The following is a 17,647-nucleotide window of genomic DNA, read 5'->3' as shown; positions in this document are numbered from 1 at the left end:
ACCCGAGTTTTTGTTAAAATGTTTAATTTTTCTGCGAGATGGAAATACTGTGATAGAATTTGTGTACAATGGTGTACATTTACACTGGTAAGTTGCTTGTATTTCTGTTGCTATAAAGAGTAAATTTGCTGCCACAACCAGAGATTCTGGTCATACGGAGCTAATGCTAACGTTAGCTGTTATTGAGTGAAAATGCAAACAAGCAGCTGACATATCAGGACAGTAGCGTTAAATAAATATTATTAGAGGAGTATTTGCAGTAACTTCACGTAACTTTTAATTTATTTACCGTAATATATGTTTTCTTTGTGTTAGTTTAAAAAAATATATTTAGACTAGCTACCGAGGCGACAGAAATTACATCATTTGACCTGACTGGCTAGTTAATATTTTCGCGTTAGAGGAAATACTCAGCTCCTTTAGAAAGTTAAGGTAGTTTATGTAATGTGTCATCAGTTGTGTTAAGTTAACATTAAGCTGTAACAGAGCCAATATATCTTTGTATTTAGTTCATGATACATAATGAAATGCTGCCCTCATGTGTCGCTCCAGAAGAAAGCAAAGCCGTAAAAAGTGTTAACACTAAGGGGTTTTCAGACATTATCGTTGTGATATTGGGACCTATGTCCTCTTGTTTGCGTGTCTGTTACGAAGGAAATATGTAGGGTTTCTCCGCGTTTAGGTCTATTCTTTAAATTTGCGCGTATAAACCCCTCCAGACGAGGCGGATCAGGGGTCGTTATTGTAAACGGAACTGTACGTGTGTGCCAGCTTTCTGTACGGAGCATTACAAACGGCGTGTAGTGCGGCCTGTGTCGTTGGTCCAAACTTAACTAAACTTCATTTTGTTTTTATTTATTTAAACATCGGACCTGCTGCCTCATTGTTAATCGCCCAAACAGTCCGGTCGGCTGTCAAGGTTTGGGCTTGGACTGCTCTTTAGAAATCAACATTATTAAACAGCGCAAGGACGTATGTGACGTGGTTCGAAAAGGATTGTGGGTCTTGTGAAACTGGATTGCAGTAATACAAAGCAACTTCAATAACGCTTTAGACTAAAGCAGAGTTGGTATGGTTTTGTAAGGGTTATACTTTGTCTGCTCTATAAGTCTTATATATATTTATGGTTTTTTTCAAGTGCAGCAATGATAAGTAACCCTGAGTGAGAATGGTTTCCCTGTGAATGACATGGTGTTTTCAGCTCTAGTGACATTAAGACTATACTTTCAGGGATCATTTCTATAGTTTTTGACTTGAGAAATGTGTTTCTAAAGTGTATGGTCTCGCTAACCACGATGATGAGTCGTGATATTTTCTCCTGAGCGTGAAGCGGACAGAAAATAATGGTTCATTTCATATGTTTTCTGTCATTGATGACCGTTCTTTGCTTCTTTGTGGAGTAATGAGGGAGGGAATATGGTCAGAGTGGTTATGGCTTATTGTGAAAAGATATATACATATGTTTTTGTAAGTTCATATAGTTCTCTACATTGTCATTATGTGTCATGGAGTTAACATTGAATATTTCACATAATATTGGCAACTAAGTCTAATTTTAAAATGTTTGTCTAATTTCAGGACACAGTTACATTTAAAAGTAGTTGTCGTGTATTTGGTCTATCTGTAAATTATCACCACATATCTACCTAAGTATTATTTATTTCCATACCTTCTCAAGTATTTATACATCTTACAGTATGTGCAATACTTTTCCTCCTGGAAATTACCCATCATACATCAGGTCATAAGTGTTATACACTTTCAACTGAAGTGCAATAAAATGCTGTGCATTTACTATGTGTGTCTTTTTATCTTTAATTATACTAGCAAAATTTTAAAACTTACCCTTATTTTTAAAGTTTTCTCTTCTTTTTTTTCTTTTACTACTTCTGCAACATGTGTAGAGCACCCATAATTTCATTGTACTGACCTAATCTCTACTGATTCGGATTCAACAGAATATGATTTGCATAAACAGTGTTGTAAAAAGTTAATATGGTAAATATTTTGCAATGTTGCATATGTGTAGATGCAAATTGAAAGTGTAGTGGGGCAGAAAGTGTGTCAGCTACTAAACTGCTGTCTGGAAGTATAGCGAAGGGCTTGTTTCAGTCTTCAAAACAAACACTGTTAGGACAGCATAAAGACTGTTTTTTTAGACTAAAGCAGAGTTGGTATGGTTTTGTAAGGGTTATACTTTGTCTGCTCTATAAGTCTTATATATATTTATGGTTTTTTTCAAGTGCAGCAATGATAAGTAACCCTGAGTGAGAATGGTTTCCCTGTGAATGACATGGTGTTTTCAGCTCTAGTGACATTAAGACTATACTTTCAGGGATCATTTCTATAGTTTTTGACTTGAGAAATGTGTTTCTAAAGTGTATGGTCTCGCTAACCACGATGATGAGTCGTGATATTTCCTTTTGAGCGTGAAGCGGACAGAAAATAATGGTTCATTTCATATGTTTTCTGTCATTGATGACCGTTCTTTGCTTCTTTGTGGAGTAATGAGGGAGGGAATATGGTCAGAGTGGTTATGGCTTATTGTGAAAAGATATATACATATGTTTTTGTAAGTTCATATAGTTTACTCTACACTGTCATTATGTGTCATGGAGTTAACATTGAATATTTCACATAATATTGGCAACTAAGTCTAATTTTAAAATGTTTGTCTAATTTCAGGACACAGTTACATTTAAAAGTAGTTGTCGTGTATTTGGTCTATCTGTAAATTATCACCACATATCTACCTAAGTATTATTTATTTCCATACCTTCTCAAGTATTTATACATCTTACAGTATGTGCAATACTTTTCCTCCTGGAAATTACCCATCATACATCAGGTCATAAGTGTTATACTCTTTCAACTGAAGTGCAATAAAATGCTGTGCATTTACTATGTGTGTCTTTTTATCTTTAATTATACTACCAAAATTTTAAAACTTACCCTTATTTTTAAAGTTTTCTCTTCTTTTTTTTCTTTTACTACTTCTGCAACATGTGTAGAGCACCCATAATTTCATTGTACTGACCTAATCTCTACTGATTCGGATTCAACAGAATATGATTTGTATAAACAGTGTTGTAAAAAGTTAATATGGTAAATATTTTGCAATGTTGCATATGTGTAGATGCAAATTGAAAGTGTAGTGGGGCAGAAAGTGTGTCAGCTACTAAACTGCTGTCTGGAAGTATAGCGAAGGGCTTGTTTCAGTCTTCAAAACAAACACTGTTAGGACAGCATAAAGACTGTTTTTTTAGACTAAAGCAGAGTTGGTATGGTTTTGTAAGGGTTATACTTTGTCTGCTCTATAAGTCTTACATATATTTATGGTTTTTTCAAGTGCAGCAATGATACGTAACCCTGAGTGAGAATGGTTTCCCTGTGAATGACATGGTGTTTTCAGCTCTAGTGACATTAAGACTATACTTTCAGGGATCATTTCTATAGTTTCTGACTTGAGAAATGTGTTTCTAAAGTGTATGGTCTCGCTAACCACGATGATGAGTCGTGATATTTCCTTTTGAGCGTGAAGCAGACAGAAAATAATGGTTCATTTCATATGTTTTCTGTTATTGATGACCGTTCTTTGCTTCTTTGTGGAGTAATGAGGGAGGGAATATGATCAGAGTGGTTATGGCTTATTGTGGAAAAGTAACATGTGATGTTTATATGGATTACATCAACAATACAGAAGAACATCATGATGTTTGCATGAAATGTTAAATGCAAATTTAAAGTGTAGTAGTACAGAAAGTGTCACCTACAGAAGGGTAGAAATATAGTGAAGGGTTTTGTTTTCAGTTTTCACAACGAACACTGTTAGTAAGTCTTTATGACTGTTTTTAATGCATATGTTCTATATAATGAGAAGGCTGAAACTGGGTTATAAAGACAAGTATTACAGTACAATTAATCTTCTCAAGAACAGCTTGATGTCCACAAATGATTAAAAAAAACAATGAGAAAAAACTGTGTATGTATACTGTGAAAAGTGAGAAAAACAGGCCTTCAGACTTTCTCTTTTGTCTGCATCCTTCCTATATCACAGTGACTGGCTGAAGTGTGTTGTGTATCTACAGAGACGCACATGCAGTTGATGAAGCCTGCTGATGGCATTTTTTTTCTTTCTTTTTTACTTGGGAGGGGTGTTCATACGTGGTTTTGCTAAAATGTTCCGTGCTGGGCATGACAAGCACAAAAACAATAATTTAATTCCCATATTCTCTGCCATCAAAGACTGTTCTAATTCATGAAGAACCATGAAAACCTTTTTAAACAATAATGTACGTGTGTGTTCAGCTATTTCACCAAAGGTCAAACAATAATCACTTTTAAACTACTCAAATGCCGGGCTTATATGCAAAGTAGTCAGCTAAACATGTTTTTAATGCTGTGTTGTTCATTTTTGGCCATGTCATACAATGTGTTTGACACATGATTTGATTTAAAGAACATTTTTTATTTTAAGTTTCTGATGTAAAAAAAAAAAAAAAAAACTGAAAACAGGAAGTGGTTGCGTGTTACGTACATTTTGGTGCGTGACGTCGTTACGTCAACAAGTTGGTTTAGGTAGCTGTTTTCCTGTAGCTCTAATTATCTTGCGCTTCATTAATGACTACTAAAACACTATACGAGCCTTTTGAGATAAAACGGGACAGACCTTTCATCCGACATACGAGGATATGCCATCTGACTTTGTAACGTAACAAAGTAAGCAACAAACCGAGTCGTTAGTCGACGAGTTAACGGGGGTTATGTTAGCAGCACAGGTCTTCACCGTCTGCGGTCCGAGCTCACTTTCTCTCCCATTTTGTTTTCATCTCCAGTCCGCCTTTACAGTCTGTCGCCGGGTCCCGTCCGTGGTTACGCCAGGAGAGGATGAACTGGCTTTTCCCCTTGTCCAAAGGCTCCGGACCGCTCCCTCCTCTGAACAGCCTACAGCAGCAAAGACAGCGGCAGATCGAGTCCCTCAAAGCCGCTCACCCCAGGTACCGTGAACGGCCGCCGGTGAGCTAGCACCGGAGCACGGTGCTGCTCGTTAGCTTGTTGACGTGAACTGGTTATTGTTAAACCCCGAATTTAACCGAACAGTGTTTCCCAGCCACGGTATGATCACTTCAGACATGTGACACATATCGCCTCGGCTTGTACAAACAGCTTCTGTTTACTTGGATCACTTGCTATGATTAGTAAACACTAACTCCGGAGAAGAAGTCTTTTAGGGCGTCACAGTCTCTTTGTGTTCACGTTTGTTACTGCTATTGTGAAAGTGTGTCCAAAAGAGTGTCAGCGGCTGATGTCTGCTAAGCTCCTCTCATAGCTAACTAACACTAGCTCAGATGTGGTTTGTTAGTGTTAGCCGGTCAAATGGACCAGGGACAGGGACAGGTTCTATTTTTAGTGTCGATGACACAAAGTGTAGCTGTCTGCCCATTTCCTCTGGCAGGTCCCGTGTTTGCTAAGCCTGTTTATCACGCGTGTAGTTTTAGGTGACTAATTAGATGTGGAGATTAAAGTATTAGCATTTGTTTACTAAGGAGCTCTCACATCGGCCATAGACATAAACTACCAGCAAAAACAGTGTCCTTAGTTTTTCCAATCCAATAATTTATAGTTAACTACAATAATTCATAGTTAACTTCAATAATTCATAGTTAACTCCAGTAATTCATGGTTAACTCCAATAATTCATAGTTAACTCCAATAATTCATAGTTAACTCCAGTAATTCATAGTTAACTCCAATTATTCATAGTTAACTCCAATAATTCATAGTTAACTCCAATAATTCATAGTTCATAGTCCCTTCTGATGGGGACCAAACATGGAACTGACAGAGAAATGGTCACTGTATGTTTCCTACAAAAGTGCTGCTCATTAATGGGATTGCATGGGCCACAAAGACTAATGTCCTCTGTGAAATGCTGATCCCGGCACGGCAGTGATTTGAAGCAATGAGCTGAATAGAAACTCTTGAAGGAGTGTGTGAGAGTGTGTATAGGAGTGGCCGGTTTTCTTTATACAGATCTAGGTGTGGACAGACTTTTGTTGGGGTAAACTGTGCAGTGTTAAACATTAAAAATATGATAAATGTCAACTTTACTAGTCACTGAAATTCATTTTAGTTGACATAAAGGTGCATGTAACAGGTGGAATCTAGTCCTGTGGAGATATTGCAATGTGACAAAGAAATAACGGAGGTATTTGTAAAATTGTCTCTATGGATTTAAAAGAAAAAAAGAACAAATCTGCACGACAACAGTTTAATTCCTTGTTTTCTTACTAATTTAGATATAAATAGTCAAATGTTTTTTTTTCTTTTTTTATTTAAATATTGCACCATAACATTGACATGTTTTTATAAATTGTAATTGTGTGAAAAATGAGAGGAAATTTGTAAGAACAGTAGTTTCTAATAGATTTAGTATACAGTATACACTGCAGGCAGTGAAGCCATTGTTGCTCTTGTTTCTCATCCATCAGCAGTAAAGTCTCCCATGGACACACTGCCTTTACTCTTGCCCAATAAGCTGTGATCTGCTTCATAACACTATATCTGCTTAACCCATTACTCCCACCCCTATCACACTTTAAGTGTCTTTTTTGTTCTTGCTCTCAACAGCCTTGCAGAAATCCAGAAGGATGTGGAGTACAGAATACCATTCACAGTCAACAACTCCACCATCAGTGTTAACATGTAAGTACCTCTTGGCATATATGCAGTCTCAGTGTCGAAGAATCAAACGCAGCCTGCTTCACAGTCAGTCTGTGCCTCAGCTGCTATGAAATTTTAACTTCAGCTGGAAAATTAACTGACTACAGGATGGACTGGTCATTCTGTTTGTTCATAATTCATAAATAGCGTTTACATTTATAGTGTCAATTACAAAAACATAGAATTGCAGATTTAATTACAGAATTGTGATACCACCTAAGGTCAGACCACTGTTGTAGATGGTTGTAAATTTTATCATGGTATGTTTTTTCAATTTCCAAACATGCTTGTACACCTGCATTAATCTCAAATCACACATATACAAGTACAAGTATTTAAAAATATTATCACAGCAAGTAGCAGTGGCAGCATGGAGTCTTAGAAGAGAAAGTGTTGTAGTAATGAAACCAGATACAAAGGACTACTAGCATTACACTAGAAACTATATTAAAATTCTCATGTGTTCACAAGAAAGTTAGTGAAGAATAACAAGCCAAGAAGAGCCACTTAGCAATCAGAACATGTCCCATGACTGTGGTCCCCACTGTGTGGACCAGGCAAGTTCTTTCTGTTTGTAAGAGCTCTTAGTGAAAAAGTGTACTACATTCCCTCCACTTACGGTGAGGTTTCTATTTTTATCACCTGTTGGGCCTCACTGAACACATACAACAACTGAACATGGTGTTGAGCTTTAGAAACAAAAAAATATGCCTTCTTACAATATAAAGAAATATCACACATTGTATATTTTGTTATATATCCGGTTTCTTGGGGTCCTAAAAAGTTGTTTGTATGGCCTCTTTTTCTCTCTCCCCTAGTCTGCTACCTCCTCAGTTCCCTCAGGAGAAGCCGGCGGTTAGTGTCTACCCTCCTGTTGGTCATCATCTAGTCGACAGCAATAATGGCACCTTGATCACGAGTTCGCTCATCACTAATGTAAGTAGTTTTCTAGCATTTTGATTTTCATTGTTTTGGTAGAGCTAGTGGTTCCCAAGCATTGCTTTTCAGAGGCTTCTACAAATGCTGACGTAAAGGACACCAAAGAGTGTGTTATTTTATTTTATTTCAGGTCATTCAAGAAAGCCATGATCGGCCAATAAGTTGGCTGAACCGATGGCCGTGCTAATGTGTGTGCTAGATCAGTGTTTGTCTGTGTTATTCTTGTGTGCTAAAATAATCAACAGCAGTTGTATGACATAATTCGAGGAGAGAGAGAGAGAGAGAGGTAGGTTCATATAAATCCTACTGCTGATACTCGATGATTTCATCTTTGTCACTGTTTTATTACATCATTTTCAACTGTAAGATCATTTCCTGTAAATGGTCTTCAGCCTCTACTAAGCAAATGACTAAGCAAAACCCAGTAAATTAAACACAGTACATGTTACTGCTGTGGTATGTTTGGGGGGGAAGATATGATTACTTTCATATACCATATCCAAAATGATTAGATTTCACTGACTAAAACTGAAGTGGGAAACTCTAAAGAGGGTGATTTCCACAGCCAAACGGCAACAGTAGGTCTTTGTAAGATTCAGACCCAGTTGCTAAAGAAAAAAAAAACAACTGTGCTCTGTTTGACTGGTCTTTTCTAGATATTACGGTGTAATTTTCATTCATCTTCATCTTTGTCTTCCATCTTCTGTGTGCTTGAGTTGATTTTTATGCTTCCAATAGCCTGGTGTCAACTGTAGCAAGAGCTACTTCTTTTCTACATTGTCCTGATTCTACACTTGATTCTTTTCCATTAAGAAAATGCACTTTTTTAATACAATTTTTGGTCAGTTCATGTTTTGGCTTTATCTATGTTCTTGGTTCAATATTTAGCTTTTTTTTGTTCTGTATGTTGTAGTTTGGGATGCACTCAGATCTGGGTAAGGTCATTCAGAGTCTGCTGGACGAGTTCTGGAAAAGTCCACCTGTCTTGATGCCTGCTGGCCCGACTGGTTTTCCATAGTGAGTGTCCTCTCACTTTCATGGAGAACATGACCCACTTGTATCTCTAAACCTTCTCATTAGATTCTCTTCTGGAGAGATTTCAGGCGCTTTGCAGCCTGGATTTTACTGTAGTATTTTTTGCCATCTACTTTAATTTGGGAAATGCAGCAAGAAGATAATTATATTAATAATTATATAAGCACTTGTTTATTTTAGCCATACTTTGGGTAATTTGTCATGTTTTTATTTCATTCCCATGTTTTCCATTGTCATTGTACGTCATCGTAACAAATAATGAGATCCAACTTGTAAAGAAGATTGCTTTGATTTTTTTAAGAAATATATTAGATGTTTATTATGATCTAGTAAAATAATCTTGTTTCCTTCCCAATTTATTACAACAGTATGTATAAGCCGTCAGGCATCGCCCCCTACCCCACGCAGGCTTTCCACTATGGTCCTCGCCATGTTGGTCCCAGTCAGACGCCGCCTCCTGGTCCCAGCCCAGCTCCCACGCCTCACCCAGGGGTCGATAGTGCTCATGGGCCTCCTCGAGCTCCAGCCCCATATGGACTGATTTCTGAACTTCCACTGCCTGTACCTACTGCAGACTCACAGGTACACTGCAGATAAATAATGTACACAAGTAGCAACATCATTTCTGGCAGTGTGCTATCATTTAAAACAACAAAATACTCAATTTGAGGAGCAAATATCAAGGCAAACAGTCAATAGTTTGCAAAGCATCAACTTTACCCAACCAGGTAAAGATAATATTCATAAAAACAAGCAACAGAACAAGAATTTCACACAAAAGTGTCAGTCTTGGATTTTCCAGACCTGTTATGAGTCCAGTCAAGATTTAATTTCAGTCTGCCAGTGCTCAAAATATAGTTTGAAAAAAAGTGTGCATGTGTATATATTAAATTCATTGAAGAATGTGACATATTCTACATGACAGTACACTCTCATACCTCTGTTTTTTTTTTCAGGCTGGGCTGAATGGACATATGTACAAGATGCCTGAGATCCCTGAGTCTTTTCCTGAACTCTGTGACATGAAGTAAAATATTCCAAGATATTATTATATCAACATTATTAAAGCCATTTTTAACCCACACATAATGTTTTTTTCATTCTTCTTGTTCTCTTACACTGCTCTATATCTACCAATTTATCCTTCTGCTGCTTCACGCCTCTCCAGTCTGACCCAGTTGTCAGATATGTCTGAAAATGAGGATGTGTTGCTCGAGTTCTTTGTGAGTTTGCCACAGCTCAAACAGATCACTAGTGATAAAGAAGAGCTGGTCACCAGTATAGTGGACATGGCTAGTAAGTTTTACCCCCTGCCTCAAAGGTCGAATTATTAAAGAATAATAAGCTTTAATTGAGGTGAGCTTTACAAAGACCTGTATATATTTATTTACAGAGAAAAACCGCCGGATGGAACCACAGCTGGAAGGAAAAAGGCAAGAAATGCTCTGCAAGGTTAGTTCTTACATCTCCCCTTATTCTTACATATGTACATACATACATGCCATTGTCTAGTAGCTTCTGATGTGTGTTTTGTCTACTCGACAGTATGAACAGCTTACTCAAATGAAATCAGCCTTTGAGACAAAGATGCAGAGACAGCATGAACTCAGTGAGGTAGGAGGTAACACTAATCACGTAATGGTTTGATTTACAGCAAGCAATTTTAGAGCAAATGCACATTTTCAGATTCAATTTTCAGACAGACTTCCAGTTTTAATTTTGACTTTGGAGATGGAAAGCTATTTTGGGGCTTCCTTGAATTATAGGAGGCCAAACAAATTTCATTGTAGTGCTTTTAGCTTAATCTAACATTGATTGACTCCTCTGTTAAAAAATATTTTTAAAGCCATGTTGTTGTCAAATATAAGGAGGAAAATATTAACAAGTTTAAGAAACAAACTACTTAAACTTGATTAACAATGCTAAACTCAGTGTTTAATGAATGTTTTGACTCTTTATGTATTTATCCTCCACCAGAGTTGCAGTCTTAGTACGCTACAGGCTCGGTTAAAAGTTGCAGCCCATCAAGCAGAGGAGGAGTCAGAGGAGACTGCTGAAAACTTCCTGGAGGGACGCACAGACATAGATGAATTCCTAACCAGCTTCATGGAAAAGAGAACAGTGAGTTGCCTGAAGTGCAGTATTTGTGCGATGGTAGCCACAAAATAAACACTTTATCAAAAAGCATTAGAAGAAGAAAGGTGTTATGCCGTTTGTTGTCTTATTCCACAGCTTTGCCAGAGCAGACGGGCCAAAGAGGAGAAGTTGCAACAGTCTATTAACATACATGGACAGTTTCCTAGCAGTCACTAAAATATAAGGTACAGCAACTACACAATTTTATTTATATGAGCAATTGTAACTTAACGCAGTCATGTGTCTCTTTATAGAGGAAAGTTAATAGTTCTTAGCTGGCAGTTTTCACAACAGGCAGCCCCCCCCACCCCACATTTTTATCAGGAAACCAATTTGTCATGATAATAATCTGCTCATTCCACTATTTATTTCTTACATTTGGTCCTCAGGTTTGGTGGGGTTTTTTCAGCCACCTGCTGCCAACTAAAAAGACATTGGAGTGCAGAAAAGCACAAAGAGTCAACAATGGGCACTATGGAGACGCAGGAAAACAATGATGGCTCTTGTTGGTAAAAAAAAAAAAAAAAACTAAAATAATAAGTTCAGTGTTCTCAGATCTCAGATAAAGAAAATGTTGAAACCAGATCATGTGAGAGTAGGATGGAGAAGCTGCTGAGTCACTAGTGGAGGCCAAAACTGGGAGAATGACTGACACTTGCCTAGCTCTTCAACCATTGTAGATCATTTTTATTGCACATTCTGTTTGTTCAGTTTTGACTCAAAAGTGATGGCAGAGTTTTGTTTCTTTTCTGGATTTATCACATATTGAGGGCACCTGATCTGAGCAGTTGGTGATGTGAACACATTAGAAAGAAAATACAAGTGGCTTTGGACAGTATTCCCAGTTTTACATTTTTCCAGGCAATCAGCAAGTACATGTCACTATAAAAAAAAAACTGTAGAAATGTCCAGTCGCTGGATCATTGTCCAGTCCTTGCTTTACTATCTCAAAAAATAGCTCATTCTTACTGGCCACAGAGAAATTTTGAGAGTTTACTTGGAGAGGTCGTCGTAGTCATTTACATGAATCTCATCATATCAATAAATTCAAGATGATAATCTCCAAGAAATTCCTCTTCATAATATTAAAAACTAATTTGATGGAAGCAAGGGGTGGTGTTTTTAGGAGACATTCAGCTTGGGCTATAGAAATTGAAATTGTGCATTTAACTGCAGAAAGTGGTTGATAAATTATGGAGTTGTTGTGTTTCCTCCCTGAGCAATTATCAGTGTGTTTGCGTAAACATAAATAATTAGATTAAATATACTAAGGCAGTACTCTGACACTGTAATAATTAATCTACTCTATATTAAAAATTTATGTGGAAGATAAACCAAACAACAGACATCAGTTGTTTGTCTTTCAAGTTACTATTAGTTTTAGTAGCGTGTCTAACTGGTAAAATGTTACCCACATTATATCAGACGACACTAGTTTGACAAAAACAACCTAAGTCAGGTGACAGGGAAGTCAGAGAACTGTAAACCATATAAACGGTTTAATCGCACTATAAGCTTAATTCTCTGCTTTTTACAATAATCTATTTATTTGTGCGGATGCAAATCAGCTGATCACACTTTGTTCCGATAAGCAACATTAGAATAATCCAAATATTTTATGACACCTTTTGAACATGAAATATTTGATAAGGACCCCAGAAGATTTGGGCTAACGTTGAGAAATAGTAGGTAAAATGCTGCAGGGAAACTCAGTGACATTGGATACTGTATGTAAATGTTAATAACAGGATATATTGTAATCAAAGACTCTTGTATTATACGTTCTTATTTAATTTGTTAATGTAATAAAGCATTTAGAATAAATACTGTCTGATTTATATTCTGTTCAACAATCCCAAGCCAATCCAGCACCTTAGTAATTTTTGAGCATGAAAACTATTAATACTTGATCTGAACTTAGCAGTATTATGTTCACACTGAGGTTGGTCACTGTAGCCCGCAAAATATCACTTTATAGGACAAGCAGTGATTTATAATGTGAGTCATGTCCCAATAACATACTGGTTTTCTCTGCTACTTAAATATACACTTAAAGCAAACTTTGTGAACAAAGGCATAACAACTGGAGATCAACAGCTTAACCAAACTAAATACTGGATACTAACTGTGATATGCCTGTCAAGTCTCTTTTTTTTTTTCCACACTGGATCATTACTAATTGCTTGTGACTTTCTACCGTCACTAATACTTTCCACATTTTGGTTGTCTATGAAGGTTTTTGGTCTAATGTTTTAATTATTATCCCCATGTTGTTAGCACTTCTAATGTAGACCCTGCCCATGTATTTACATGAAGTTGAAAATTAAAAATAGCATTTTCAAAAATAAAAACAAAGGATATTATTTTGTTGTGTAGCATAGAGTGCGTTAGATGTTCTGCGGAGCAGCAGGTGGCGCTATTTCATCATACAGACCAACTACCGAAAAACAAGAAGAAGAAGAACGGAAACAGGAAAGCACGTACTGCTGCACGAGAGCCGGTAAATTTGTTTATTCTTTGTTTTTGTTAAGGAAGCTCGTTTCTGAAGGCATTTACGAGGTTAACCCACAGTAAAACCAGCCATGCAGCTAATAATCGAGGTCATCCGCCGACGAAATGTCGATGTTAGCGCAAGTTAGTAAACAGTCACGATTAGCTAGTTACGTTAGTTGACACTTGTTAACAGCCAAAAGTGAGTTTAGGATCAGTCTTTTCATTTCGATTTCCATTTTTTTTCACAGATCACACTGTTCACCTTTCTGTCTTCCTCTAACAACAACCCTTTTCTGTTCTTAGGTCCAGGCAGAGCCAACTTTGCCGTCTACAGTGAGCTAGCAGCAGTAGCTAATGCTAGCTATGTGTTTTCTTAGTTTAGCAGCGTTTGTCCTTATTACTGATCGAAGATCTCTGCTCTGTGTGTCCGGGTCTGTCCAGAGACATGTCGGGACAGATGGGTGACAGCCACCGGAGGTTTCTTCAGACCATGATGGCCATTGGCATTGTTGATGAACAAGAAGCAAAGGCTCTCCATCGGCATTGTTGTGAAACACACAACAGTTAGTCGTTTTATTTACATGTAAACTAGTAAATGTAAATATTTTTATTGCCTTTACCAGAAACTACACAATGTTAAAGAGTTTTGTCTTTTTTTGCAGCACCATATGGCTCTGACGCATTGGATGATTTCATTAATACTATTAACTCAAAGTTGCAGCCTCTGTTCATGCAGATTACCAAAGGGATGTCTGAAGACAATGGTCAACAATATTATGCCTTGGTTAGTAGCTTTAGTTGCTATACTGAGTCTTTGTGATCAGCCATGTTTCTTATTTGTGTGACTACTGGAAGCTTACAGTGAGTTGTGGTAGATTAGTCTGTGTGTGTGTTAAGCATCACAAGACAATTAAATGTCATACAAGAGGTTTGGTGTTAGAATGAAGTAGTTGCAAAGGGATTTTAGATCTGTAATGTAAGAAGTAAGTTAACTGCATTCAAAATCTGTTGAGTTACATGGAGTCATTGTTAATTCATGTCACTTCAATCTTTTGCAGGTAAACATGGCTGAGACTGACATCACCAGAATGTCCTCAGACTACGCCGACAACGAGCTGGAGCTGTTCAGGAAAACGGTGAATTTCACATGCACTGGAACATTTTGTAGTTTTTAATAGTGTCGTAACAGAAACCCATTCTTTGTCTTGCTCATTAGCAGCGCTGTTTTTACAGAGTGACCCAAAACCAGAAACCCATGTAGACTGCAATAAAGTCTCCTAATACAATATTACATTTGTGCATATCATACATGTCGCTATTGATCAAATAAATAAAATCACTTGTTCACAATATTTTTTACTACTAAAACACAGGAAATTACTAGTGGATTAATGTACCATTGGGGTTTTTTAAAAAGGTCTCAGTGGCAATTCTAAAATATAGTACTACTTGGCTTTTGCTGAGCAAATTATTCAAGTTGAAAATCTTTACAAATGTACGTTCAATCCAATTTTCAGCACAGCATCTTATAATGTGACTCAGAAGTGTGTATGGCACCTGTATGCACACACAACATCTGGGTGTGCTCCTGGCAGATGATGTCAGATGGAGAATCTCCTGTCAGAGATGCACCAAGACATGACATCCCTTAGGTGCTCAGTTGGATTTAGGTCAGGGGAACATAAGGGACAATCAGTGACCTTCCTCATCCAGGGACTGCCTACATAATCTGGCCACATGATGCTGGGCATTGTCCTGTGCCAGGGCCCACTGCACCAGCACAAGGTCTGACAATCATGACAACTAAAGTCCAACCAAACCATTGCCTTTTTGGGGGTTGTCTTGTTTTTGCTTCTCTATTGCACCTGTTTCCACTTTCATTTGCACCAAAGCAAGTGAAACTGAATCTCAATCACTTGTGTTTCCTAAATGAATAGATAGATATTCCTGAATTTTAACTGACTTGGCGTTTTACTGTGACAATTGTTTCCTTAATTTCTGAGTTTGTTTTCCCATTTGTGAAAATCATCAGTTCTTTCTTGAATATCTAAAAAGTGTTTAACTGAGTTAGCAATTTGACATGTCAGCAGTAATCGGGGTGTTTAGCTTATTCAAAACCTGTTGACTGACTTGAGCTGTTGTCACTCAGATGGACCTGATTGTTGTTGCTGAGAATGGTAAGGCCTCCTCCACTGACATCCTGAACAGCACTGACAGCATGACCACCAAAAAGCTAAAGAAGAGCGAGACAGAGCACCTTTTGAACCGCTTCGTTCAAGATAAGTGGCTCAGTGAGGTAAAATTTGAAATTCATTCGTAAGTTGTGTTCCCTCTTGTATTTTCTGCAAACTGCTGACATTTTTTACATTATTTACTTAATCCGATTTATATAGTGAGTAATTGATTTCTGCTCACTGATATAGAAACGGGGTGAATACACCTTGTCCACCAGATGTATCATAGAAATGGAGCCATACATCCGCACAATGTATCAGGACCAGGTCAAAGTGTGCCACATCTGTCACAACATCGCTTTCCAGGTGAATAGTTTCTCTTTTGTCATTTAGGGAAAACGTCTAATTTCATTACTTCTTTAAAGCTATGTAATACTGGTGAGAGTGTTTTTTTTTTGTGTGTGATTAGTTGAAAGCAGGCTAGCATATTTACATAATTATAATTGTTACACAAACATTACATTGTTAGAAGTTTGTAATTAAGATTATTTGTTTAATAAATAAATTGAATTAAATAATGATACTGTTTTGGTGGCCACACCTTAGTGTCAGCGCCCAATAGCGTTCGATCTCAGAAGCTAAGCAGGGCTGTGCCTGGTTAGTACTTGGAAGGGAGAACAACTTGGAAGACCACGGGCCTCTAGCCTTAATTGATCCACTGTAGCGACCCCGAATGGGATCGGCTGAAAGAAAAATAAATAAATAAATACTGTTCTGTTTATGTTCTATGTGAAAAATAAATAATTTTGGAGGCCACATAGACATGATCTTGAATAACTACATAAATATACAGTAAATGGCCAAGAAAAAACTATAGAAGCTTTAGTTCATTTCAGTGTTTCCTCTCTGTCGTGTTCAGTACATTCAAACAGTAGCCATATTAACCATGTGGTGACGTTTCTTAATTTGTAAACCATAAGTATCATACGTGCTTTATGTGCTATAGTTAATGTTTATGTAAATGTATATAAGTTAATGTTTCGTACACATTACCTGAGTTATCACACTTTTAATCTGTTCTGATTGATCTTTTCTTTTTCAGTGCCAAATTTGTGAGAATCCTACATGTGGCATAAAAATACACAACCCATGTGTGGCCAAATACTTTAAAGGCAGAGCAGAGCCACGGTGTCCAGCCTGCGATGACTTTTGGCCACATGAAATCCCTGGTATGTCAGTTTTAAAAAATTATCTAAATTATTATAAATTATTCCGGGGCCAGCAACCCATGTTCCATGTTTTTAAAAGTCTCATTTTTTTATTATATAATTATAATTTCAGATTTTTGTACTAATATAGTATTTTATAGTACAATATATCCACTGCCTTACTGGTGTAAAATATTAATAAAAGATTAATTCTTGAAACACACTATCATCTTCATTTACCTTTGTCTTTTGTACTACTGAATATAGTTAAAATGTAAGGCAAGTTACTTAAGAGTAAATACTGTGTGCCTGTGTTTCATGTTATTTGTTGTTTGTTACAGAGGCCACAGAGGTCAGACGGCCGCGTTCTCGGTCCAGAAGATGAGAACATCAAATCTTTTTAAAGTGGTTTAGTATTTTAATGTCAATGTGTAACAGACCAGATTTCATATATTATTTTTAATTTTTTCCAAAATAAACCAGAATAAGTTTCACTGAGATGTTACATTTGGTTTTGTTTATCTACACAAATTCATCTTTAAAAAAAGTATGGTACTTTGTAAGCAATATACATTGTTTTCTTTAGAAGCTGTTCCCTTCTACTGTATCAGCCTTATTAAGAAAATAGCAAAGATCTAAAAAAAACTAATCTGCAAACCAGTTTTGCATAGCACCCAATTCTTGAATCCTTCACTTATGGTCATGTAAAAGTTTTTAAAAAGGAAAAGGAGTTTTTTTTTTTTTTTTTAAAGTTCATTTTTTACATGAAGAACAAACACTAATGTTGATAATTGTTCAGCTGTTATTACATTGGGGTACCAGCAGATTTTTTCATTACTAAAGAATTTCAATATTTTTTTCTCCTTGAAATCATAAGTAGTCTATAAAGAGTAAGAAAGTGGCACAATATATGCATCACAATTTTCCTAATCCCAGGGT

General features: G+C 36.9%; 2 protein-coding genes and 3 non-coding genes across 6 annotated transcripts; all 5 read left to right on the top strand.

Annotated features, from left to right (window-relative positions):
- Positions 1-1,214: 1,214 nt before the first annotated feature.
- LOC113128902 (small nucleolar RNA U3) lies at positions 1,215-1,430 on the top strand. Its single transcript, XR_003295549.1, has one exon. It is a non-coding gene; the product is annotated as a small nucleolar RNA U3 (small nucleolar RNA).
- Positions 1,431-2,319: 889 nt separating this feature from the next.
- LOC113128903 (small nucleolar RNA U3) lies at positions 2,320-2,535 on the top strand. Its single transcript, XR_003295550.1, has one exon. It is a non-coding gene; the product is annotated as a small nucleolar RNA U3 (small nucleolar RNA).
- An 890-nt stretch (positions 2,536-3,425) lies between these two features.
- Positions 3,426-3,641, top strand: LOC113128904 (small nucleolar RNA U3). The gene has a single exon (XR_003295551.1). It is a non-coding gene; the product is annotated as a small nucleolar RNA U3 (small nucleolar RNA).
- An 893-nt stretch (positions 3,642-4,534) lies between these two features.
- Positions 4,535-12,657, top strand: vps37a (VPS37A subunit of ESCRT-I). The gene is made up of 13 exons (XM_026302998.2): positions 4,535-4,719; positions 4,836-4,997; positions 6,631-6,705; positions 7,542-7,659; positions 8,576-8,679; positions 9,066-9,279; positions 9,654-9,724; positions 9,866-9,993; positions 10,091-10,149; positions 10,243-10,311; positions 10,675-10,818; positions 10,930-11,018; positions 11,223-12,657. Exons 2-12 carry the CDS (start codon positions 4,888-4,890, stop codon positions 11,008-11,010), a joined length of 1,173 nt encoding a protein of 390 aa, XP_026158783.1. The 5' UTR covers positions 4,535-4,719; positions 4,836-4,887; the 3' UTR covers positions 11,011-11,018; positions 11,223-12,657.
- Positions 12,658-13,292: 635 nt separating this feature from the next.
- Positions 13,293-17,206, top strand: nsmce1 (NSE1 component of SMC5/6 complex). 2 transcript variants are annotated; one of them, XM_026303001.1, is made up of 9 exons: positions 13,297-13,333; positions 13,630-13,659; positions 13,768-13,889; positions 13,989-14,110; positions 14,385-14,462; positions 15,476-15,622; positions 15,750-15,866; positions 16,603-16,729; positions 17,050-17,206. In XM_026303001.1, the coding sequence occupies exons 3-9, from the start codon at positions 13,772-13,774 to the stop codon at positions 17,091-17,093; spliced, it is 753 nt and encodes a 250-aa protein (XP_026158786.1). In that variant the 5' UTR covers positions 13,297-13,333; positions 13,630-13,659; positions 13,768-13,771; the 3' UTR covers positions 17,094-17,206. The 2 variants fall into 2 exon arrangements, with proteins under 2 accessions (XP_026158787.1, XP_026158786.1); XM_026303002.1 differs by lacking the exon at positions 13,630-13,659 and having other exon boundaries at positions 13,293-13,333.
- The last annotated feature ends 441 nt before the right edge of the window (positions 17,207-17,647 follow it).

This window comes from Mastacembelus armatus, chromosome 1 (assembly GCF_900324485.2).
Source record: "Mastacembelus armatus chromosome 1, fMasArm1.2, whole genome shotgun sequence".
Lineage (NCBI taxonomy): Eukaryota > Metazoa > Chordata > Actinopteri > Synbranchiformes > Mastacembelidae > Mastacembelus > Mastacembelus armatus.
This window is presented reverse-complemented; position numbering and strand designations above follow the sequence as displayed.